The 27,139-nt window shown below is 39.3% G+C and overlaps 2 protein-coding genes across 2 annotated transcripts; both read right to left on the reverse strand.

Annotated features, from left to right (window-relative positions):
• Positions 1-3,596: 3,596 nt before the first annotated feature.
• LOC140926062 (uncharacterized) lies at positions 3,597-18,700 on the reverse strand. Its single transcript, XM_073375866.1, has 12 exons — positions 18,481-18,700; positions 17,895-18,131; positions 16,838-16,950; positions 15,356-15,586; positions 14,525-14,637; positions 12,074-12,693; positions 8,694-9,389; positions 7,976-8,333; positions 6,678-6,824; positions 5,685-5,955; positions 4,554-4,979; positions 3,597-3,693 (listed from the first exon to the last, which is right to left on the reverse strand). The coding sequence occupies exons 1-12, from the start codon at positions 18,664-18,666 to the stop codon at positions 3,651-3,653; spliced, it is 3,441 nt and encodes a 1,146-aa protein (XP_073231967.1). The 5' UTR covers positions 18,667-18,700; the 3' UTR covers positions 3,597-3,650.
• A 3,263-nt stretch (positions 18,701-21,963) lies between these two features.
• Positions 21,964-24,660, reverse strand: LOC140946502 (cytochrome P450 27C1-like). Its single transcript, XM_073395633.1, has one exon. The coding sequence runs from the start codon at positions 24,539-24,541 to the stop codon at positions 22,928-22,930; it is 1,614 nt and encodes a 537-aa protein (XP_073251734.1). The 5' UTR covers positions 24,542-24,660; the 3' UTR covers positions 21,964-22,927.
• Positions 24,661-27,139: the final 2,479 nt, after the last annotated feature.

The following is a 27,139-nucleotide window of genomic DNA, read 5'->3' on the forward strand; positions in this document are numbered from 1 at the left end:
TGTCGAGAACGTTCAATCAGTCTATCAGCCATCCTCTTAGCTCAAACGTTAGAAAACGATTTGTCCAGCAAAGTCAAGAAGTAATTGGTCCACTGCCTTCTGTGACAAGTTAAGAAACATCATATTTCAAAAAATCAACAAACGTGAAGCAGTTGAAATTGTTTTTCCTTATGATGTACAACTGGTGAGAGTTCATGCCGATGTCCCCAGTTTAACTGACATGCTTGTAGCTCTCTCCATCATTAACAAAGTTGGAGAATTCAAATCGATGGGGCAATTTACCTTCTCCAACTTTCATTATCCCAAGGTCTATCACATACCCCAATTGTCTCTAGAAGCAATTTGTCTTTCATGCTTGCTGTAACCGAAGTCACGCGTATTAGTGTCCAACCGCTTTATTTTATAAATCACACTCCTACGGTACTGTACAACCAAAAATACAAAGAATACGAAATTACGAAAAATGTAGAAATCAGTACAAAATAACAAATACATCAAAGAAAACGGAAAAGCGTACAAATGGCGTATGACTAAAATTTACCTTAACGGTTTCTTGACTTAACGTTAAAAGGAATGAGCTGTTCTTGACCGATAAAAACTGTAAAAAACACTGACCGACAAGACTAGGTTTATACCAAAAAACTTGACAGATTACGTAACATTACGTAACGATGGTGACACCAAAAAGAAAGTAAACAATATAACAAAAGAAAACTATAAACAATTACAACTAATTGCAAGTAGACGCGAACAAAAAAAAACAAAGAAAACCCTAAGTTCTAGAAGTTTCGCTTTAACACTTGCAATCTTAAGAATTGTATCGTTTATGCAATCTGCCTCTTCATATGCTGATCTGACTAGGTCTTCTCCACTGTGGACATGGTGAAATCCGTACACCTTTTTTTCCTTCTCGGCAGATATCCCAGTAGACCTTACCAACCGCTACTTCATTCCCCCCTTTTCTGATTCACTTTCAGCTAAATTAAGAAGGGGTTTCATTTCATTTCTAGAGACCACCGTTTCTTTATTGTGCTTATTACTTTCCACTACTTTGTTTGAAAGTGTCTGTAAAACAGCATGTTTAACAGAAGCCTGTTTCTCAAGATGATACAAAAACTAGGTTCCTAACAACTTATCCTCCACACCCACATCTGCTAGAGGCATCTGTAACAGCTTTCTGAGTTTAAGATATGGTGTGTATGTTACGCCCAGGTTTCCTTGGCTTTTCCATAACTCAAAGTTCTGTTTAACAACTGATCGACATTTCCAGCAAAACATAACAATTTTTATCAGACAGCTCCGTATATTCCTGAATGAACTCCGGCGAAATGCCAGCATCACGAAGGAATAATTCTACCTGCAAAGTTAAACAAATTTGCAGCCGTGAAACAAGCGAATTTTCTTGCTTTCAAACTGGGGCAAAACAATTATATCATGTAGTCTTACTGAATAAGAGTTTACTTTTCTAAACAATAACATTGAACGCATGGATGTATTCATTTGAATAAGAATAGAGAGGATAGAAATGGATACCTTGTTACGTTTGTCTCCTCGGCCTCCATCTTGCACACGTCTACCCACAGATCCTTGTGGGAACCATGGCTGCAATCTTTGGTTACCAATCCCACTGGTAATACAAATGGTAACCGACTGGCAATCTGCAGGTCTTTTACAGCTTCCACTCCAAGATGGCGTCCACCCTGAGGACCAGGACGCATGTCATACATGAACCTTGTATATGGCCTAGCTTGCCACGAGGCCTTTGCAGCTCAGTGGTTAGAGCATCAGATCTGTTGCGAAAGGTCAGACGTTCAATTATTGTCGGGGACCCAGATTTTTTCTTTTGTCCCGCGTTCGTGACATGATGATCACCTCTTTTCTCATATGATGTCATTGTTTTTTTCGAATGACGTGCAGCATGTCCCCATTTAAACACACCACCACAACATATCTGTTGTTTTCCCTCCACCACTACCACAACTGCCACATTGCTTTGGTTTTCCAACAACACAACCATGATTTTAATGTTTTAGACGAGTTGGAGAGAAAATTTGTCCTGACGAATTGCGTAATTTATTTTGAGATCTTTGAAAACGACGCTTCGACATAAATTTAACGAAAAATTTTAGAGAAACAGAAAAAAAGGCAGACAGTACGCAATTTAGAAATAGTCCCTGTCTATATTTGGTGCATATGTTTAATTACGGTATTATTAAAAAAAAGCAAAATTACGCTTCAATAAAAAGGAAGTCGGTGATTATTTTAATCAATAAATGTTTATTTCCTTTCACCTTCCATAAACTGGTACAAGTATGAGAGACGTAGAAGCTATTCTTTTCCACTTTACGCAGCAACTTACTCCATTTCTGTGAGGGTCGTACAGGGGGAGGGGGGTAGACACGGTTCAAGGACCACAAAAATAACTAATCACGAATCACGGATAATAAAATTTCGCTTTCACGAATCACGATAATCAGCATGTGAAGCACTCCTTGATCTTGTTCTTAAGCAACGAAAAAAGTAACAAAGAGGTGTCTAAAAACACAGCAAAGGAGCGACAAAGAAAGCGAAGAAGACAAATTGCAAATTACAGTCCTTCATCACTCTTGAAAGATAATTCTAACCATTCGTCCACTACGTGTAGTGACGGCTAGAAGAAACATGAGATTTTTATCATCTCTGTCTGCCGTAGGATCGTCCGAGTCTGAATCTGTGTCGCACTCTTCCTCATCCTCCTCAACCCCTGCTTTATCCATTGCTTGCTCTTCAAGGCGTTTGTAACTATCTTCATGACTGCATATCGCCTGCATTGGGGCGGAGCGAATTGTTTTCCTTTGGGATGGTTAGACGCTCGGTACATGTTTAGTGGCAAGGTTCCCGATTTAAACGTTGTAGTCTCTTGCCTCACGCCCCTCTGTCGCACAGCTTTTCCATTGTTTGCCGCCCAATCCATCATGAGTTCTTTTCCCGGCTGTTAAGCTGTCTAATTGCCTTCAAATGCTCCAGTGTCGGGAAAACGCCTCGCTACCTTCTTTTCATTTTTCTAGACGCAAGAATTTTAGCTTAGTGCTTCGGCCAAGACCATGTATCTCGGCCTCTGCCTTTAATCGCCCGAATCGAGATTTTTTTCTGAACACTACTAGGGAAGAGTGTTCGCTTGTTAGAGGAAAAAGAAATTCTTTCCTTTCCAAGGATAGTCATTGAACCCAGTGAATTTGGGTCAACCTAAAACATTACGCATTGAATTGAAAATATATTACCTGTTTGCCCAGCCATGTTTGCAATGAGAATGATCTTCAATTTGTGCGATCGATTCCTTCGCGGACTTTACGAGTCTTCCGTTGTCTAGCAAGTATCTAGGAAGACTAGCGAAGTCCAGGTAAGAGTCATGCAAGATAGTTGTACGTTATTTTTATGATAATCGTCTCTTTTATGACAATCTTTATTTCATCTTTCGGAGGTCGGGACACTGAAAATCACGATAAAAATACGTACTAAAATCACTATTATCGATTGTCGATTCGAGATTTTGGTCACGAAACACGAGGAATATTTTTTTAAATTCACAATTCACAACAAATGAAACCGGCTAACCACGCATCACGAAAATACCCTTGTAAATACCCCTGTACGACCCTCTTTTATGTCCTTTAACTGTTAGAAGCCTTTTCTTGTGATCGAGCAACTTGTGACCTGAGGTGGAAAGGAAGTTAAAGAAAAACAGATTAAATCAGCAACAGAGAGAAGGCAGACAGTTTACTAAAACATTTATATAAAGTTGTCATGTCTGTTGTTTGCCGTCTCTAGTTGCAAATTAAAGTAGCGTTTTTTGCTTACAACTTTATTATGGTTTCGGATACACTGGAATCGTTAAGATCTCTGGCATAAACCCATGCCTACGGATGTTTATGACACCAGATTGGCAATACTATTCTTGCTTAGGGTGTTGTCCATTCATTTCAAGGAAAAAGGTGTCACGCTCAATTGTCACGAAAATTGCGAAAGGAAAATAAATAAGAGAAAAAATGAAACTAAATAAATTCTTCTGTTTTGTAAGCAAGGTACAATGACGCACGGGTAGACGGCTTATATTGAAACAGTAGCTCAAAAAAGCACAGAGATTTTTAATTACAATGACTGCACCTTGAAACGAAGAACGACTCCGTTGCATATAATTACATAATGCTAATTGTGAGAATCTCAATAAACGTCTATTTTTCAGGATTATAAGAGCCAAATTATAGCCCTTTTAAAGGGCCAATCTTTCTGAGATACTTTATGCAATTACCTAGAATTTTAAACCATTCATTCTACGTACCTATTAAGATAAATAAGTAAATAAATAAATAAATGAAGAGACTTTGTATTTTAGCCCGTGACGGGGGATGAGGGTGTTTATTCCAGGGGTTCACTTATTTGCTGCTAAGTATATTTGACAGGGGACTCTGCTTCAACAGTTACTGAATAAGGCTGAGTATGATATGAGGAATTATGCAGATCGAGGCCGTGGATAATATGATACTTCGTTGACTCTGTGTAGGTCCTGCACTAACCTTTGTTGTCTCGCCAGTTCTTCCTGCTTCTCCTCTTCCCTTTTCACCTCTATTGGAGATCGACATTGGGAAGGACTGGATCTTCCCATCAACATCTGCGGCCATAATTTGACTTTTTCAGTCAAATCAAACCAATTCTTAACATTTCCAAGTCCCTTGAAGCAAGAGGTTGCAATTTCTTGTATTTCCTGCGCATACAGCACTCTGTCCCAAAGGTTCAGTCCTGTGAGATAGTAATCTGTGATGAATTTATAACCGAATGTCAAAGTTCCACCACCGTCCAATTCATGGCCAATCAGGGTTTCGGATGCCTTCGTTTCACCATCAAGGTACTGCATGACTACTCCACTTTTGCCGGAAAATGAAACGCATATATGATGCCATTTTTTGTCTGCTAAATGAGGTTTTGTGAAAATACCGCTCTTGCTGTAAAAAAAAAAACAGAAAAAGTAATTATCTAATGGTTGAACTACGTTTAAAAAAAGTTAAAAATCATCACGGATGGTTTTCCTGGTATGTACAGTGGCTACTTAGGTGAAGTTAATATGAAGGCTAACTATTAAAAAAGGCCGACACGGGAACAAAGAGAACTATAATAAAAAATAAATTGTCAATAACCTTAAATAGTTTACTAGAAAGGAAGTCGAACGGACTAATAAATAAAATTTAATAAAATTTTAAACGATGAGGTCTTAGCCACTACTCCCGGCGGTAGATTTTCCTGGCTTACTTCAGCTTGTGACTTCCCTGCCCTTTCAAATTGCTAAAGCCTGAAAATGGTACCAATTTCGCGCGCAACCTCCCCGTATATGTCATTATAGGGAGTACCCTCCCCGGCGGGTTGGCTATGACAACAGTGATATCATTGCCAGTCAGTGTCACGGCGTGATTGTTGTCATCTCACTGCCCATACTACCAAAGTATACCATTTTGATTTTTCTTCAATAACGGTATAAAACTATTCAAAATCACTCCTTAGGACGACGAATTTTATGCCGATAACCAATAACAAGAAATCCGGTGGACAAGTGCGAGCCGGGCCAATTGAATCCACCCAAAGTGTAACTGTAAGTAAGGTAATGACCGAGCGCTGAATTTTCGCTAAGCAAATGAGGTATTCTCTTTTCCTACCTGCCAATCGTGTCTGTTGTTTTCACGTCTCCAGACGGGGTCCTCAGTCTTACATAAAATTTCGATGAAGCCGTGATAGGATGAAACACCCATCCCAGATACAAACCCTGCGTCTTGCTTCCAGTCACATTGTAGAATATCGTAGTCCATGGGAAAATAGAGTCAGACACCAAACGGTACCAAAAGCAAATGGTAACTTCTGGTAAGGGGGTGATAGGTCGGATCTGAATTCCACCGTTGAATAGTAGCTTAGGTCTTACGTCATACGTGGCTGATAATGAAAGTAGGCAAAAGATAAGAGCTCACGTGCAATATGAAAATCTCCAAATTTTCGCATGTTAGGCGTCAGAAGATGTTTTGTGTAGCTGAAAAGCACAAAAAAGACAGTCCCCATAGCCTCCATTGCTATAGAAAATGGAAACCCATCGAAGTAAGAAAATTTAAATTGACGGCAGCGTCCGCCTGTCTGCCCGTTTGCCTTTGCAGGCTGCAAGGGTAGGTTAGGGAAGATGAAGGGAGTACAAGAAATGCATCTTTCTTTTGTCTTGGCATATAACCAGTTTAAAGGGAACTAATAGATTTACTCAAGTAAAAATGTATGTTAAAGTTTGTTGCGTTTGACTTACCACAAAAAAGAAATCGAATATAAGATTTGAGGATTTGCTTTTTAATAGGTTGGTCACTCTTCAGGACCCATCTAAATCTCTGATTGGTCAAACTCTTGACAGGTGAACTCATGCGTTAATACTAGGCAGCATCGTGAAATTCAGCTCCTGTTTGTTTGACATCATGAAACGACTTTATACCACAACAATTGTGACCTGGAAATTTTTACGTGACTGACCCATAATGCAGTATTTGCGTAAACAGAGAAAGTGGGGGATAAACAGGATCCCTGTTACGTTGATCGTCGTACATGTAACTGTAGTAAAAACTGTTACAATATACGACATTGTCAATGGCAAAGAAAATGGAAAGTCAAAACACAATTACCTGATCTATCTATGCAGTATCTATCCTTTGTAAGGATGTTAGGTTCTTCACAGTCCGGCAGGCAAGTCCCAGTTTTTGAATCTTTGGCAACACGGCATACGTTGCATTCTGTAGGCAGCGGGTTCTTAGATGAGCTGGTTTGACAACCTTCAATTGATGTAAACATAAAATATTTAAATACTTAATTATTCTCCCAATCCGTGGATATCAGTTTGCTATTAACAAACGTGGTTGAGGCATACCCAAAATAACGTGACATTCACCCGGGGGCTTTTCACTTGAGAGCGCGAAATTCACTATTGATAACAGCGAGGGTAAAACAAACAAAAGTGAAATTTTAAATGAATTTTTTCTAATCAAAACTAATTGTTTTTTTAAACGAAAGGAATTATTTAATTTTAAATAGGATTTTAATAGTTGGCATTGTTATCAATAAAATATGTTCGATTCAAAATGGCCTCAGACGGCCTTCCGGCCTGCACACACAATACGTAGGTTTGCAACCTAACTATGTCGGTTTTGTTTTAGTCAGGATATGGCTTTTGTAGATAAAGTCTTAACAACGTTTGGAATAGCATGTCTTCCAAATTAGGTGAAGTTCATCGACGTCTTTTCTTACAGGTAATCCAAGCAAGACGAAGGACTGCATACCAGAACTTTTTATGTCTGGAGCACTTTCCATTTGTCAGAACTGACCAGCCAGACCATTGCCGAACCAGTCAGTTAGCAAATGAAATCGGCTTTTTCCAAAGGGTTTTTGCTGAAAAGCCATCTCCTTCGTGCGTACTATTTACGATTTGACTGATCTGGCTGGATAGTTTTGATTAAAAGTGAAATTTCTTATTAAGACGGAAATGGTCTGGTCGGGAAGTTGTGACAAATGGAAAGCGCCCTAAGAGTGGTTCCACTCCCCATAGAAGCAGATTGAGTGAAAGTAGCGTGAGACAAAGCGATGCATTTTATTTTGATTCGAGACGTCGACAAACCAGTCTGGGCGACAGTTTTGTTAGCCGGTACTTGGCTTTGTTCTAGGTAGACCTAAGTTCAAATCCTCGGCCCACTTATAATCTAGGCCAGCTGTTTAGTACGGATTCTTAACCCCAAGTTACTTCATTCATTACCTGGAAAGTGTCTTATACGAAGAAGGTAATTAAAGATTTCTAAAATACGTAAAGACCGTAAAAAAAAAACGTAAATACGTAATTGTAGTGCTAAAATACATTAAAAAAAAACGTAAATACGTAATTGTAGTGCCATGTTAGTATTACAACTTTTTAATCAGTAAAGCTTTTACTTACCATACAGTGGATCACAATCTTCGTGACATTTCTGCACACACAGCTTCGTTTCCAGGTCCATAAATGTATCCCCTTTGCAGTCTGCCAGGGTCATGTCACGTGACACAACCCGAGCGTCTATCACATCAACCTGTTTGTCACCGTTTCCGAAGGCGTAAAACCGCGTGTTTAAGCGATCACTTGTATCCAGCATGTTTAAATAAATTTCACCACTCTCGGTAGTTCCCAGTGTCTTACCGTATTCAATAAGAGACGTCGATTCTGTTTCAGTGATGCAAACGAAGAAAGACTGCATTAAGTTTGGGTCCCCAAGAGCTACCGCGTTTGGATCGGTAGTTGAAGTTTTCAGGTGGTTTCCCTTTAAAGAAAACACCGAAAAGCATAACTTAACTAAAAGAATTCAAGTTGATATAAATTAGATTAAAAGAGCAAAGTACGAAAAAGCGCAAGTCAAACTAAACCTACATGGCATTCACGTAACCAATAGACAAAATACCATGATGACCTCATCAAAACTCAAAATAGGGGCGAGAATTACAGTGTGTACTAACTTTTCAAAACTGATTTCAATGTATTTACTTGGGGAAGGGGACAAGAATATGTAAGTGATACCAGGTTTTAACTGAATTGTTCCAAATAATACTAAAAAGGTTACCCTTTATCTGCTTCTACCCTCAATTATGTTTAAACCTATCAAATTCTATGTTGGTTTCGTTACCTTGTACACAGCTATTATCTCAGGGGCTATTTCAACATAGTACCATGAGTTCTTATTCTTGGGGACTGTAGAAAACACCACGAACAAGCTTCCTTCGGTTGTCGCAGTAAAATGAATACACTTTCCTTTCTTGTCTGTAGGATCAAAACGTAGAGCATTTGACCATTTCACATTACACGGCTCTTTTGTCAGTGTTCTTTTACTTGGCATTTTAGTGGCAACATCCGCTTCTGAAACGACTTTTGCAAGAGTTTTTCCCACCAACAAGGGCGAAATATTTGGGAAAAAACTCTTGGAAGCTTCAAAATCTGGTGGAAGCAAGTCTAAACCTCCGCTGTTCTGATTATACGAGAGAATCAAACCAAATACAGACAACTTGTGTTTCTTCACATCACCACTGTCTCCGTTATTAAAGGCATTGTACAAGTGGAAAGAGCCATCTTGTTTCGCTGTCATCCATTTTCCATCAGTATATTTGATAATGCGACTCATGTTCGCAGGAATGTTCTTGTTTTCAGCGCCAATTATGTCTTTTTCCATGTCAAAGATAACACGAAACCCTTCCTGACCACTTGCTATTTTTTGCCAAGGTGGCAAGGACTTAGTGGTTTGTCTTTTTAGGCTGTCTTGAACAATCAGGTCACTAGAAGGTGCCGTGCATGCCGGCAGGTAAAAATCTGAAATGGAGTTAGGACCCTGGAATAGAACGCAAAAAGTTCCATAAAAATAACGCAAAAAGACTAGGAATGAATATTTTCGTATCATAATTAAATCATGACTACGCTGTTGTCCGCAGCTCGAATGATAACAGGAGCCTGCAGTTCTGACCATATAACACCTATGTTAAGGTGTTTCGATACAGTTTTTCAGAGGCCATACCGACATTTTTCAATCGCCTTAAAAGTGTTTTTTTCCTTGTCCGATCGCTATAAAATTTTCACCAGTAATTGGCTATGGATTGAAATTTGTGAAAATGTAGTTTTAAGTAAAATCGATATTACTATGACAACAATAAACAAAAAACTTTGAAACTGATAAAAGCCGAATACATACACCCATGACAAGTACATTTCAATGTGAGTATTGTCAATGTTTTATATTGAAAAGATGCGATAAATTCAAACTAAAATGTACTAGTCATGGAGGTATGTATAGTTCGCATTATTTTGGAATAATTAGCATAACGTCAAAACAGTGAATGTTGTAACGCAGATTTTTTACCTGTTCGTAGGATAGGTTTGTCTTGAAATTTCAAGGTGTTGCAGTGAATCAATCTTAATGAAAGTTTCAGATATTTTTATAAACATTATGAAGATTATGTGAAGAGATTTAAAAAAAATTCGTTCGAGTCGTTTCGGAGATATACAAGAAAGCGCTAAAAGTCCAGATTCTGAATGAAGTTACACTTATACAGGTGGTGAGAAAACGGGTTAGATTTCAAGATCGCATGAACGAAAGTACACCAAAATATCCCAGCATCAAAATATGATATTAAGCATCATTCTTATGCTACTTAAGAATAATTTGAGTCATTTATAACGTTTTCATTAAATAACCTATCACGGCTATTGAAAATTTAAGGTTTGAAATATATTTTCGTTTTAGTCGAATTCAAACATACAGAATTTTTTACTTCTTACGGAGATTGTTTGCTAAACACCATACTTTAAGTTCCTAGTGTTGGATTTTCAGTAGCAGGTCTAGATCATTCAAAATTCGGCTTTTATCAATTTCAAAGTTTTTTGTTTATTGTTGTCATAGTAATATCGATTTTACTTAAAACTACATTTCCACAAATTTCAATCTATAGCCAATTACTGGTGAAAATTTTATAGCGATCGGACAAGGAAAAAAACACTTTTAAGGCGATTGAAAAATGTCGGTATGGCCCCTGAAAAACTGTATCGAAACACCTTAAAGAGCCTACACTGGCTACTTTTGGAAGCAAGGGTTAACTTAAAGATTCTTTTTATCACATATAAAATCTTGAATCGACAATCTGCTGGTTTTTTAGAACCTCTCATTAAGGAATATCATCCATCAAGAGCACTACGATCATCATCCCGTTCGCTGTTATGCACCCCAGCCATAAAATTCAAAACATATGGAGGACACGCGTTTTCCACTGGAGCACCTCAGTTATGAAACACCATCCTAGAATGTGCCAAAAATGCAGAAAGTGTTGCTACATTTAAAACAAAACTTAAAAAATTTTTATTCAAGAAATATTTCCATTGATTTTTATTCTTAACATTTTTCTAGTGTTTTAAAGTGGCCCGAACCTATTTATATGCGCGTTGGTTATGTTTTTGAATCGTGTTTTTCGGCAGGAATGATTTAACTGATTTCCATGATTTTTGGTATCCTTTATTTTAAAATGTTAATTTATTTTCTTGTGGGTATAAAAACGTTTGCGATATCGACAAACGTTTAAAATCTCGTTTTCACAAAAAAATGTCAATAATTTCGAAACCCTAGGACAGATTTTTCTCTAACTTCGGCAAATGAACCTTAGAGCTCTCTAGTTTTATATCCGCAAGTTTGAAGTAAATCGTGACTGTAGAATTCGCTACACAAATAGCTGGTCAAATTTAACCTTAAAATGTAACGCTAACACATTTGCGAAAGTTGACGCGCGAGTAGAGGGAAACTGCCTGCGGACTATCTCCTATGCGCAAGGGTATTTTTGCCCAAAGCTTCAGTTGCAAGAAACTGAGTGATCAGAAACATACAGCGAATACAGTTCGCAATGCAAGAAGAACAACTTTATGCTGAATGCGGGGCAAGATAAAAGAATTGTTGTTTATCAAACTTACTTTGTTTTTGTTCCTCTCTTTTCGAAAACTATCTTAACTAGGCAAATTATATTATCTACGAAAAACTCTCAAGAGTTTTTAGCGTCGCAGGATTCCGTTTTGAGGAGAAATAAAGCGACAAACTCGAGTACTTCTAACCGTCCATTTTTCAGCTGCACTGAAAGCCCTTGTACTTGGTAATTTATTCAAGGTTTTTAGACTTGACATCACATTCGCACGGGAAGTTTGCCACTTGGGGATAAAGATGAAGAAATATGTCAATCGTCTTATTCTTTTCATTATCCCCAACAGCAAAATGCCCGTGCGAATGTGACGGCAAATCTTTCAAACTTGAATAAATTACCTTATACAAGGGTTTTCGTTGCAGCTGAAAATGGATCGGTTGGAGTACTGGAGTTGGTGGCTTTATTTCTCCTCAAGACGGGAACCTTCAGTGCTAAAAACTGGTAGGAGATTTCCGTACATGTTATATCGTGCTTTGTTGAGATTTTTTGCAAAAAGAGAAGGTTTTGGAACTCGGAAATGACCAATTGTTCGTTAAACAGGGAATCTTTAATATCATACCTCTTCCATGTAAACCTCAATAGCCTTCTGAAGACTTAACCTTCTTTGACGGATGGAATCTTCTAATCCTTTTCTACTATCAAACGAACAGTAATGTTTAACCGTTGTACCATTTGCGCCAACAGACTCATAAAAAGTGACAATTTCTCCGTTTGCGTTTGTCTCCGTTTTCAGGCTTGCAGCATTCCCTTCACAGCCCCAGTGGACTTTTTCTTCAGGAAACAAATCTCGCATTCGAAAGTTTAGCAGATCAGTGATAGAACCGATCTGGAAAAGAAAAGGCTTGGGGTATTTGGGTATAGAAACAAGCCATTCCTTGAACTCTGATTTAAAGGTGGGTGAGTAGGCGTCAGACAGGATGGAGGCAACCTCGTGACTTCCACCAAGTGCTATAACAGTTGTTGACGTAGTTTTGGATTGTTTTCTTTGAGATTCTCCTTTTGAAACGCTCGCCTTTGCGCCTACACTAGCAAATAACGATTTGTATTCCATCTCCATTTCCACAGCAAATTCTTTTTTACTTGAAACGTCACTTGCGTCCATGAACTTGCGAATTTGAAGCTGGCCTCCAAACTTGGATGACTTAATGTAATGCGTGCCCCATCTTAATATGAAATCCACTGCAGGGCAGAAAAAAAACATATATCGTGCCTTTCGAGTTTTTCTACTGATATGTCAAAACATCCTGCATGTTGCCCTCTTACATAAGTTTTTGTAGCCTGACTTGTACTTTCAATGAAAATACTGTACAATTTCCCCTGAGTTGGTTACCCACACCAACCTTTACTGCGATTATCAGTTGATTATGACATGAGGGAAGTTTCGCGCCTACGTTTGGTGTTGTCGGATACTAGTTTCCATTAGAAACGCCTTGTGTTATTGACGTCATCTAACGCCAGATCTTAGTCACTGAAGGCTTTTTTATATCGGTGTAGTACTATGCGTTGTCGCGTACGTGCTACGCTCGTTCAACCATGGAAAGGCATAATTCGGAAGGCAAAAGCTATACGAATTCCTGAAAGCCTCGCTCCTCGTTGTTTTTTAGATATAGCCAGTTGTCTTCATCGTCCAAGTAACGAAGTCTCAAGACTAAAAACTTGTGAACTCATCTACTCGTTATGTCTTGCACTAGAGACGGAAAGGAATAATAGCCGGAATTCTCCAACCCAGCTGGAATCATAAAGCTGATCCACCTCTGTTCATTTATTCTTTGATTTCCTGTATAGAGCTATTTCGAGAAAGGTTGTCGGAAAAAGTGCACGCGACAATCCCGAAAGGTATTGTGGGTGGTTTTTAGTTCACTGTTTTTTCAAAGAAACTGATATCAAAGAATGGCAAGAGGGGCCATGGACATAGGTAAGCGAGTGCTAAAGGAAAGCAACAAAAGTAGGGTCGACGGCTACAGTGTAAGGAACAGTGTATTGATCATATCCCATATTACCTTTCGGGATTGTCGCGTGCCAGGATGGCACCTGCGCGTGCACAGTTTTTCCGACAACCTTTCTAGAAATAGCTGTATTCAACTTTCACTTAATACTCCGCCATTCCTTCAAATAAATGTAAAGCGATTTCGCGCGCACAGACGACTGATAACGTCAAAACCACAGGATGGTTTCAATGAAAACTTCAAGATGGTTTCAATGGAAACTTTTAAAACTTAGGTGCAAAACTTCCTGCATGTCATGCTAAAGTGATAATCGTAGGCAAAAGGGAGAAAACAAAAGGGGAGGCAAAAGAAACAGTTATTTTTAGGTACTTGACCATTTCCCCATGACTTGGTTACCTACAGCATCCTTTTGGTTTGTACAAAAGGCATAGGGAAGGCAAAAGGAACAACAATTTTTAAACTGTTGCACTTTAAAGGTTGACGATATTGTGAGAACACCGTGGTAAAAGAGACTGGTAATGAAAGCTGGCAAAAATCAAATGTGAAAACAATGTTTCTGGAAGTTATGCTGCTGTTATTTGGTTCACACATGACTCAGTGGGACGTTTCATTGGTCAGTTAGTTCAAAGTGATAGCAATGCTTCTTTATGTTGCGCATGATGAAGCTTACAACTGAAAAAAAAAGAAGATGACAAAGACCCTTGACGAGCTATATAACTATTGCACTTTAAAAACTATACGGTCTCCAAATAAACCTGCTTTTTCTGTTGCAAAGTTATCGATACTTTCTGAAATGAATTAACATGAAAAATATCTTAAAGTGTTGAGGTACGATTACTGATATTGGTGTTTGAAGGGTGGATGTGATTTGGATCATATTAATTTATGTTTGAACACATAAGACTTTAAAAATGCCTAATGTGTCGACCACCGGGTTAATCATTACACATTTTGAAGATAATAACTCATGTAAAGAAAATAAATGAAAATCATTTGAAGAGAAATGCAGATCTTTAGTTGATCCTTTCTCAGTTGGTATCCCATGCCACTGAAGATGTACTTACGAAATCTAAGCGGCGCTCCTGCAGCAAAGTAAGTTGTCGGTAGCTCCATGAACTCTCTTAAAAATGACAAACTTAAGTCTTGGGGTTTGACCTCGTCCAGAAACACTTCATATCTGCAATTCACAATGTTAGTCACAGAAACGGTTAAAGGGTTATTTGGGTACGACTTGGTTTAAAACGAAAAGCGTTTCTCAAAATTCTTCGAATTTGTGCATTGCAGGCTTCTTTTGTAAAGGCTAGAAGGCGCAATATTTCATCAGGAAATCCAGCTGCCTGTTGATTTGTTAATTTTCTATTTGACTCTAACCTGATACAAATTTAAAATTTAAACTAAAATTTAAGAATTTAGGCCCAGTTTATGCGTCGTACTTTTGCCGTGTCGAACTCAATTGTTATTGTGTTCAACACAGAAGCACGGCAGAAGCGCGACTTTAATTAAGATGTCGTACCAGAGTCGAAAATAGGTTTTTATTGTGAACGCAGTATCAATCAAGTCAGCGCTTGACGCAGAAAAAGAATATACATTTCCAAAACATATCTCCTATCTCCTATATTTATGAATTTCGTTTGGCACGGCGCGCATGAGGAAGACGTTTGAATAACTGCCGTAACAGAGTCATGTAGCACGGCAGACCATTTCGAACGTCACTGCTCTGCCGAACCAAATTCAAAGCTTATCTGATTCAGACCTCATGGTTTTGTTGTGTTTTTGTCGAATTAAATTATTGAATTAACTTACGGCAGGAGCACGACCTATGAACCGGGCCTTACTCAAGTAAATCTGAGGAGATGTAAGGATTCGCTCTGGCGTCCTTGAGTTTATGGTTTTACCTGTTAATGTCGACGCTTAACAAAGCCATGTACGTTTGACTTGAACCTGATTTTGACTCGCCCCATGCCGATTTTACGCCTGCGTGGAATCCAAAATATGAACCTGATATACCAGCTTCCGCCTGCAGAAAGGACTGGAACTCGGAGCGGCTCTCAAAAGTCACCATACTTGCTTTAGTGTCGTAAATACCGTGTACGTTCATAGTGTCTGGAACGTCATAGTCATCATACCTAAAATCAGCAAAAGGCAAAGATTGATTATATCACTCTTTGCCTTTGTACACATGGAGTCTGTCAGGTGTGTAGTGGAATCCAGACTAATATCTCAAGAAACATGAATTTTTTCCTCTAAATTTCAGTAAAAAGCCCTGCATTTCCCCCATTAGTCTGAAAATGTTCTTATAACATTTAATATATAACTAGGGCATAAATTATGCTTGACTTTATACACTGTTATTGCTATCTCGTGCAGTTTACGGTTCAGCAGTGAGAGGAGTTTAGCCCTTACAATAATTTCATCGTATGCACTACTTTTATCACAACATACTGATCTTAGCGCCCTTTCTTGGAGTCTCTCAATCTTTCTGCTATCAGATTTTCTATAAACGTGGCAGACCGTCCGACAATAAGTTAATTCTCGCAAAATAAAAGATTTGTAAATTCTTAGCTTCGCTCATGTTGGTATTAAATTTTTCATTCTCATCAGGACTTGTCGAGGAGTTATTTCATAGGTAGGTGGAGTAGGATCGTTCGGGTGAACGTAGTCCTGAATAGGATCCTGTTCGCGACTATCTTCATCCGGACGGTCATACTCAACCTACTAACGAAACCTCTAATGCTTATTAAAAGTGACACACAATAGCTTCATTTCTGGGCCACTTTCTGCATATTTGTCGAGGACTTTGATCGTCGTCTTTCCTCTGGTAACATACTTTTCATGGTCATCTGCGTACATCTTGATGCTGCTTTTGCCATTGTTGTAGAGCAGGTCGTTTTGGAAAACATTCAGTGAGGGAGGCCAAAAATTTGAGCCTTGGAGGCATTCTCTAAACATTTCTTTCCATTCGCTAGAAGTCTCAGTTCCAATTCTAACCCCATTCTGAGAAGTACGATCTTAACAGTCCGATATCTTCGTCGGTGAAACCATATGCGCTCGGCTTCGTCAATAATAGCAGCGGGTGTAGTACAGTTGTAGTGAATCGAAGGCTTTTGATAAGTCAGTTGTTGAAACCCCGAGTACCTTTTGGTCATGCAGTGACCTTTTCCAGTCCTCTGCTAGTTTTGTTATTGTTGTCTGGCAGCTGTTCCTTTTCATATATGGCTCAATGTATTGTGTAACAGCGATAACTCTTTTTGGGGTAACTAACAACAAACTGAGGATTTTGCTGTTTCATTTGTACCAAAAACAATGAAAGCATCACCGTAGCAGTACAAATGTACAGCGGCACGTTAAACGGTGCATAAAAATTAGAGAATTCTTACGTTGCTTTTCCAGCGCAACTCCGTTGTACGAGGCTCATTTTCCTTGATTCAGGGCTGTACTCACCACGCCCGTCAAAACCCACTCCCATGAAGGCTGCACCATCAATCATGTTCTGTCGGAAAAGGGAATATTAGCTAGTAATTCATACCTACGCGACTCTTATTTGGTTTCACGGCCGGATTGTGTTAGAATTAAATAAAGGAAGATCATCGCAGGTATACATGCTACTTTTGCAGTTCGTCAAAAAAGAAAGCCTGAAACGATTCAGGTTTGTACGGATTCGAGCCCGCGGCCTCTAAAAAATTGGTGCAGCGGTCTACCGTTTAAGCAAACAAGCCAATTTTCGCACCTCTTAAAAGCCTCTTATTTCATTAGATACCAATACCCTGCGATACGGGTGCAGTGCTCTAACCAGCCGAGGTAACATGCCAACTGGGAGCTCGGTGCTCGCTTCAGACAGCTATAACTAAAAGAAGAATGCAAAATTTGTATGTTTAAAGGGGCCACGTCACGCTATTTGGTGTCTTGTTAAAAAGCTAAAACTTGACTTCTCATCATTTTAATTCCAAAAAAACGTTCGAGTTTGGTTATTTAAGACTATATTTAGACATTGAAACTGTCTCTTGTCGTCTTTTAGAGCAAGGATATACATTGATTGTAACTTGAAAAAGTTAGGTCAACCTCTTTCAGGTTTTAAGCTATACCTGCAAAAATCAACAAAAAAAATAGTATAGTAGGTTCTTCATGATGAAATTTGTTTGTGATCTTCGTAATGCCATCACTATAGCAATGTCCTCGTGACATAGTCCATTTAAACCTGAAAACTGCAGGACAACTTCTTAATAGACGACAGAGAATCGCGTTTATAAACACAACTTAAGTAGTTTCTGATGAAGCCTGAGAGCTGGCCCCACTCATTTTGAATTCCTTATTTTAGATTTTTCACTTCGTTGATCAAAAACACATCCCCGTATTTTTGTATTCAAAAACAGTGTTATTTTTTCACTGAATAAGATAAAGTCAAAGGTTTATAGCTCCGCTGCATAGCGTTCATACCAAACAGGCGTCTAAAGTCCACTTTGCCACATAGCAAGGATCTCCTTCCTTGTACCCAGTCCCATAGCATCCATTCATTAAGACGTTCCCGAGACCTGCTGGGTAGTTAAATGCTGCTGGTTCAGGTTCTGCTGGGGACCCAGCGTCATCTTTTATTGATGCATCCATGTGAAATCCCGCGGGTACAAACATATCTTCTGATTTCCAGCCTTTCTCAGGTATAATATCCAGCTTAATCTATAATCGAGATAAACACTGAATCACTCTACCACGACAAAATTACTGAAAAATGCACTCTACAACCAAGGTGGTAGTTGGTAACGAATGCCAGAAGTGTAATATAGCGAAGAACAGGATATCTAACTCAAATAGTAGCAGAGAAGTATTGCTAAGCAAGAGAGAATCTCTTTTGTGCTAAGTGGACACTGCGTTGGAATCACCATTTGGAGGCCCAGGTTCAAGCATAAGATCTGTCCACTAGCTGCGATCATGCTTGTCATACGAAGAATCAAATTCAGCGAGGGACCAACCTCTACAACTTAAGTCCAAAATATATTTCAATTATGCTGGGATAACAACTACCCACCTCTTTCTTTAAGAAATCTTCTGCCTTCTGTTGTGCTTCATCAATTATCTGTAATTGTTTATCAACCATTTTACCCATGACTTCAACCCCTTTCTCTACCACAGCACCTTGCACATCAGCTACAGCTGCGGCAGCGATTGGAGAATTTAGCCTTACTGGCAGTGCTGACCTCTTAGAGCCTGGCATCGGAGATGGGGCAATACTATTCCTGGAACCTGGCATCAACGTTTTGGAAATATCATCTGGTTCTAAAAAGAACAGTTACATTTGAAACAGAAACTGCCTCGCATAGTCTGAAGTGAAAGTGAGGATGGCCTCAGTTTTGTTACTAGACTTCTTTGAACGTACCTGCCTCTTCAACCTTGTCTTCAGCTCGATGCCCTTCTACCATTTGTGAAATTTTAATTCCACTCGAACCCTGGACATTACTGGAAAGTGACTGGTGTGTTGTAGATACCTCAGGATGATTCGTTTCGTCGTTGGTTCTTTCATAGTTCCGGGTCATATAAGATGCAGGTCTCTGTCCATTCACAGGAAGAACGTTGTTGGCACCGTGACCAATCGACGCTGGTTTTCTAGATATTAAATCCTTATACCTAGTATTAAAGGACATAGCACTTGGCGAAGAAACATACTGCATCTGCTGGGTGTCAAAACCGTTGCGGTTAAATTCAATTCTTTGCCGCTTTTCTTTTGGGAGGAACGATCTCCGTCGCCTTGTCCGGCGGGTAGTGCCGACGACTAAAGGTAAGTAAAAAACGAAAATTAATAATCAATAGAGAGGAGAAGTCGTTACTACGGTTACGTTGCCATGGTAGCAAAATTTCTGGATGAGAACAAACCGAAAACATCACTTAAAAAAGTGAATTTGCACTGTTTCAGTCTTCGACGATCTTATTCAATTTCATTTAATCTGTGAAATGTTGGCGAAGTTTTCTGGGGTAAATCCGAAAGGACCGTAGAAAAAGAAAAAGAAAATTTTTGCGTTGTGCTCACCTATTTCGTAAAGCGGGTGCGTGAAATTAAGAAGTTTCAAGTCGCAGCCGTGCAACGACGGCTAAGAAACGTACAAAAAAGAGTGACGCACGTGTAGAGTTGTTGTCCGCTTGCCGATATAAACCTGTTGCTTTTTTACAGTTCTCTCTCCCTTCGCCGGGGTGGTTGCTTAAGCTCCCTCTCTATTGTGTGATCCAGAAATTTTGCTACCATGGTAACGTGACGTCACACTTCTCCTCTCTATTATGAAGACACTAAAGACCGGTTATTTAAACTTATACAGCGTTTTAAGGACAATGAGTTCACTTCCACAGCTGTTTCGGAATGTCTTATTCATGTTGTTTATACGTTTCCTTAACCTGCCCAATGTATTTTTTTGATAAAAGCATTAACTGAAATAATCAAAGTCGAGGTAAGTGTTACACATACTTTCCATTAATGGAGGAATGCAAGTCGTTTCGATGAAGAATAACCAGTTGTTTTCGATGGTGAAACCAGTAACTGCGACGATTTTTGTTGGCGTCGACGGAAATTTTGTTATCCAGTATAGTGCAAAAGTGAATGAATGAAATGTGTTTCCCAACCCGAATAATGTTTGTTTTATATTAAGCCTTTCCAAGAAAATGATAGTTGAACCAACTATAGTACAAATCTGTCGGAAGTATTCAGATTAAAACGAAACCTTCTAAAACAAATTAACATGGATTTTAAGAGAAACAGGATAATCGATAAGTCACCACAGCAAGACTCTAAGAAGGACTTAGGTCTTGAAATGAGTCTAAAAAAACCTGGACTTCACCTTGTTCTTATTATCCTCGTCTCGATATCTGGATATTGGATAAAAACTGGTTCGTGTTTGATACACTTAAGCAATCGTTTAAACATTAGCCAGACATAGCTAACGGCCAAACAAGCCAGTTAGTGATGACATTTAGGTAACGATAAAATTATGTTAATTTTCTTGATTCTATATGCACTCGATGCGGCTACCTCAATTTTACGACCTTTGACGGACGCATTTTGTGACCTTTATGTCATGATTTTGTTGCAACAGACATCGAGTTATAACGTTTCAGAGGACACTAAAGACAATTTAAGCCCTTTGTTTTATTTGTTGTTGTTGTTTTTTTCAGTAGCCCACCAATCGAAACTCCGGCACTTCCCGGTTGTCTTTTTAAGGACAACTTGCCGTCTCGCTTCCATGAATAAATTTGTTTATAGTTCACTACAACACCTCTAGCGCCGCATCAGGAATCTAAATGTCAACCCTTTTTCTGCTTAGACCCAGGCCGGTTCACTGTCCTTTTGCGTGTTGCTACGAGATTAGAGAGAAGTGTTCATCTTACCTATCCCAACAATGAGAAAGATAGTTATAACTGTTACTTTCATTTATCTCCTGGAAATGGCTGCTGATATTGAAAAAAAGGAAAAGCGATTTCTTTCTTCAAACGGGCCGGTGAATGGAGACCAGTTAAACTGTTTTTCTTCAGTCGTCTGAAACACTGTGAACTAGTTTACATTAGCCACGTCTTTCAATGAATTTGAATGGAATGAAGGTTATGCTGGTGCAAGAGACCTTTTAAACAGGTGTCTTGTGAACGCTTATTGATTTTCTTTAAACCAGGAATTACTTTCCATTCTGATCTCTCATAAGTATAATAATTAACGAGAACAAATAATACGAACTTTAGTTACTGCTAGTAACACCCCCAAAACGATCTAATAAACAATTTTTATTTGTCGTTTGTTATAGTTTTCTTTCACAAGACATGCCTTTTTGAAAGATTTATATACCTCACACTGTGGTATTATGCGATCTCTTTAACCCTTCTAGTTGTCTTAACATTAAGTACAGGTGGTGAACGGAGGGGCGTTTCCAAATCACTTCACATCGACAATAGAACGGTCATTTCCTGATTACAGTCCAACTTTTCCTTTGGCCGCCTCACATACATACTTCATTGTCTCTTCCCCAAAGCGGCTTTTCAAAACTTGAACAGAATAGCTTAAGTTTAGAGAAGGTTCTATGGTTCCAGAGGTTAATAGTCCTCTTGTCTGTTCTTTATCTGGAGGCTTCTCTGAAAAGAGAGATATTTTGCTTTTGGCTACTCCGAGTTGTTCGTTTGCTAACTCAATCACGGGGAATAAATTGATTAGGACACGGGATATTTAGGGGCGTCACCGGTAAACAGTACAAAAAACCTCCCAAGCTATAGGCCTCTGTTTTAAAGATGGTTGTCTTTGTTGTCTAAAAGATATTGACTTCATACAATCCCTATCTCCATAGTATGGAAATATATCTATCTACGATGCTTGGGTATGGCACTGTCTCAAGGCGCTTTAATTTTACTGCAATTTGCTGCCATTTTGCAGCTTACGGATTCGATACTTTACTTTGATATTTTACTTAACTTTTCGTTATGTTATGTTATGCGGTTACGTTACATTGTTTTGTTCCGTTATTTTAGGTTAGGTTATCAGTTTTATGTTGTGATCCTTCGCGATATTAGTACACATCACGCACTGAAATAGAATTTTTATCCAGCAGAGAATGTTTATTTTTAAAATCCAAATAAAACCGATATAGCAATACACTATTTATTCCGTATACAGAGAAATCCATTGAAAATTAACCCATTATTCAGTGGACTTTAGACTTGACAAGCCTTTGGGACTATTCCATATTGTCTCTAAGATACAACAAACTATAGCAAGGGTCTTGTACACAGGTATTCAGATAAAGCGCAGCGAGTGCCGAGTGAAATATTGTTTTTGCCACGAGAAAATAAAATTCATATCTTCAAGCCGCCGTGTAAAAAAAAGACATCGATAAAATAATGGATTTTAATTCGCCAAAAAGTAATTGTGACAGCTCAGATTTACGATACAGCAATATAAGACATTGGTTACAATAATCTTGAGAAATAACACTGAGCTGAATAGGGCTCTACAATGACAAAATAAAAGCAAAACTTTGAAAAATGTGTAAGTAAAATTCAAAAGACGCAAGACGCCTACAAATTTCGAAGGAAAATTACCAAAATTATGTTATCGGAAAAATCACGTGTGAGATTATGGAAAATAAGCCTTTTGGGTCCCGGATGTAGTTTTTATGAATTTTACGAGTGGTATATTTTCCAGTAAAACACTCGTGCCTATATAATAAAAACGATATATTTCCAGAAGATTTAGGTGTGGTTTTAAGAGTCGACTATTTCTATTATATATATAGCGTCTTGAACAGGGCGTTGTTTTAGACCGAAAACCTGTGAAGATTGTGCAGGCTGGTGGTGGTCAGATAGTCCACATGTGTGCTACCAACAAATGTTTTGGACATAAATCTAAGAATTTTTTGGTCTGTTGGTTTGAGAACGCCAAAAATGCGAGTTTACCTGACTATAATCGGTAAAATGACCAGTCAAAACAATCACAGAGAGGATTTTAAAATACTCTAAAATGTCCTGTCTACAAATTGTACTCTTAGCGGTCTGTCAGGAATAGTCACCCCCCTGTTATATGGCTGTACATCATCAGCATCAGGGGGGTAACGGATGTCAAACTGCTGCACGATTCTGGCCAATAAAAGATGGAGCTCCAGCTCAGCTATACGGCGACCGAGACACATACGGGTACCAAACCCGAACGGAATAGAAGAGAATACCTCTTTGGAATCAATGAACTTGCTGCTATGTGGTTCCTTGTCGCGAAGCCATCTTTCTGGTTGGAATTTATGGGCATCTTTGAAAATACTTTCATCTCGGCTCATGTAATAGGCCAAGACATTAACTTGAGTGCCTGCGGGGATGTGATACCCGCTAAGAACCATATCTGTGGGCAAAATTCGGAACAATGCTGATAAAACAGGATACAATCGCAACGTTTCGCGAACCCAGGCTTTCAGATAAGGCATTTGTGAAAGTTCAGTGGGGCTGGCAATCGTTTCATTTCCGAGGACAGAAATGACTTCGTGGCGTAGAATGTCTTGTCTGTTTGGGTGTTTGGCCATCATATATAAAACCCACTGCATCGTGTTGGAGGTTGTGTCAACTCCAGCGAACAGAACGTCTATCACACACGCAAGCAGATCTGCGATAGTGAGCTTTCCACTTGAAAGAAGATACTCGAAGAAACCTGCTTTGTCATCCTCCAGTCTTGTCGAGTCAAGAGGCTTGGCTTTAAGCTCCTTTATCCTTCTCTCAATAAACAATTCAGCGTATTTGTACATGATGTCGAAATTATTACTGAACTCTTTGAACTGTTGGGTCTCATAGATCTTATAGAACCATACTGGTAAGAACCCTACCACGACTGCATTGTGGAGAAAATCTCCGACCGCTTTAATAAAGATCTGGGCTTCTTCGTTCACTTGTGGTTCAAGACAACCAAATCTCTTGTCAAAGAGCATCTCTGCAACAGACTCAAATGACCACTTGAATAACTCGTTATCAAGTTCACTAACCTCGTAAGCATGGGCTGATTCTTTAGGCTCACGAACTGAGCGTAATCTGTAAACAAAGTCAGTTATAATGTCGTTAAAACCCGAAGCGTAATCAGCCACTTGTTTGGGTCGAAGCATGCGTTTGCTTAAAACACTGCGAAGTTTGTACCACTCAGGGCCATCTGCAAAGAACACGCCAGGAATCTTTTGCCGTTTTTCGCGATAATAATCAAGAATAGGAAACTCGAATCGTTGTGGATACTTCGCCTCGGATCGCAGTACTTTTGTGACATCCGCGGGATCCGCAATTTCAACCATGGTATGACCAGCAAGGCTTTGTTTGAGGATATTGCCGTACTTATTAACATGGTCTCTCTGTACCGACAGTATCCGCTTTCCGAGTGACTCGCCTTTCTTTCCAACCAAAACGCTCCAGGATGTTCCTACAACTGGAAGATTGACGGGTCCGGGAAGGTCAGCAAATGACTTGACGGTATCATTACCCGATAAAACTACAGAAGACACCGGAAGAGCGATCGCTCGGTTCCATTTATTGAAGATGATGGTTTGCTGCTTGTAATGCGCCCAAGACAACCTGGAAGGTTTGAGATTTCGCACAAAAGCCATCAGTATTGCTTTAAGATCATACTTGCCATTCTTCTTGTGAGATGCAACAGCATTTTTTTAAAGCAATTTGTTTTTAGCCTTGGCTTTGTTGCATAACCTATTTGAAGGTCGTTGTCGGTACGCGAGGCAGAGGCAGACAGAAATTTACATAACCGACCAGGTTATGTAATGTGTCATGGGCTCCTGATTGTGTGCCTGGATTGTGTGATTCGTCATGCGTAATTGAGTACATCAATGAAAGGCCGAATGGGGAGTCGAGAATGATAACCATAGATAATCCGGTTATTGTTTGTAAGCGAATCAAATCTTGGGCTAGGCCTTGGCTCGCAAATTTCTTTTGATTCGATATAAAACAGTAGTTGAATAAATAATCGCACTAAAATTTGGTATGAATCCGCTTACTAAGGTTTGTAGTACAGTGGAACCCTGCCTTGCGGTCACCTCGGCGATACGGTCACATTCTTATTACGGCCAGATTTTTTCGGCCTAACAAAACATCCATATATATAAAAAAAATCCCGTTAATGCGGTCACCCGTTAATACGGCCAACGGCCACATTTTAAATCCCAAACCAGTGGCGGATCCAGACCTTAAGATAAGAGGGGGGGGGGAGGGGGGCTGTCATCCAGACCCTGAGGTAAGGGGAGGGGACCGGTCTCCCAAAAAATTTTTTTCGGCCCTCATTTTGGTCGAAAAATAAGGGGGGGGGGGGGGGGCGGGCCCCACGGGCCCCTCCCCTGGATCCGCCACTGCAAACAGTAAAATCTCTTATAATTTCATCTCTTGTTCGAAATTTAGAAAATTAGAATGCCTGTGACATGTCAATTCTATTGACTTAGTAATCTGAGCTTTCTTGTACTGTTTTTAACTCGTGGGAACGCGCCAGCGTACCAGGAGTCATTACAGGGACAGAGATATGCAAATGAGTCACTCGCTCACTCCCAGTAGACGGACTTCGTAATTAATCGGGTCCGAACTCGAAAGTGCGAAGATCTGTCGTTTCCGAAAAAGCACGCGCTCTCCGAAGCTCGGTGGGATTCTTCGCTGAGAGCGTGCATCGTTCGGCGTTCGCTGCTCAGCCTCCGAGTTTTCTTTGTGGCCAATTTTACTACAGCACGGTTAGAGGTATTACCAAAGTTAAGACATGAAGGAGTCTTTCAAATGAGTACGATGGTTAACTTGGGGATTGGATTTCAAGAGCCTTTGACTCGTCCAGGCGTTAAACTTGACGAGAAAATGAGCACTTACGCTTCTGACTTCGGAAGATCACGGGGGATATACAAATTCCAGCTTGCTGGAAAGTGATCTGAAAGTGAGAAAATGTCATGTTATGCTGTTCTTAAGAACCTGTATGAGCCGAAAATGGATGTGATTTTGACCATTCGCTTAAAAATAACAGCAGAAATCGAGATAAGAAAACATATGTTTTGCGTCCTACTTCGCTGACGAGGTGTATCGGCTTTGTAAAGCATATGTTATTTTATTCATTCGTTGCCATGAAATGCGTTTACATTGTTTTTTTACTGTTAATAGCTCAGTTAATGCGGCTCGATCATACTGACAAGTTTGCTGGTGGAAGTTCCATGGATAACGCATTAAATTTTAATTTATGCTATTTATGCTACTTTACTTTACCACTACAACCCCAAGGCTGATTACATAACTATGGTGAAAACTCTTTAAAAGAGTTTTCACCATAGTTATGTAATCAGCCTTGGGGTTGTAGTGGTAAAGTAAAGTAGCATACAGCCGAAGGTGCCGGGTGCAAATTCGGCTTTTTATCCTTTTTTTACCTTCTTTCTTTCTTGTTTTTCCGCTCTTTGTTTTGTTTGCTTATTTGTTTTGTTGTTTTTCTATAAATATATACCTAAATAACTGTTATTTAAAAATGCAATAAACAAAAAGAAAAGTATTGTGTTTCCAGAGCAAAGATAGTATATTAAATATATTGTACATGGATAAACAATCTGAATTTCTATCATTTCCTACAATTTACTGTGGGAAAACCAGAGTTGATAACCATTTGATCATTTACGTTCCCACGAGTTGACGATAGTCTTTCTTTGATTAGACTACATTACACTTAAAATGCACCTGTGGCGATTTATAGCCGACTTTTAAAAGAGTTTCATGACCTGAAGAAAAAATTTAAGTAGTTTTTTAAATTACTATACTATGTCTACATTCCGGTTGTTTATTGATGAGAACAGTACGGTGAATGCGATGTACGGTGTATTTGTCATTACGGCCCTCAAATTATGAGATTTGAGCCTGCCCCGGTAATACGCGTATACGGCCACGACCTGGTTAATACGGCCAAATTTTTTTTATAGAAAAATATGAAAGGGCAAACTGATCCTGACCGGTGATTGTTCGTTTTTTGAGATTTCCAGAACGTGAGCTGGTTTTTCGAAGAGTGTGCGAGCTGGCAAGGGGCGCTTTCCATTTAGGTAAAAAATCCGGAAATTTCAGAGGGAACAAAAATGGATCAGTTCCCCACAGGTAAAAAGTTGTTCCCTGAACGGCTCCGAGCCCGTTACCCGATGGGACACCAAGATGGCTGCCGAGTTGGTAACAATTGAAACTGGTATAAAGTA

Source organism: Porites lutea, chromosome 1 (genome assembly GCF_958299795.1).
Source record: "Porites lutea chromosome 1, jaPorLute2.1, whole genome shotgun sequence".
In the NCBI taxonomy this organism is placed as follows: domain Eukaryota; kingdom Metazoa; phylum Cnidaria; class Anthozoa; order Scleractinia; family Poritidae; genus Porites; species Porites lutea.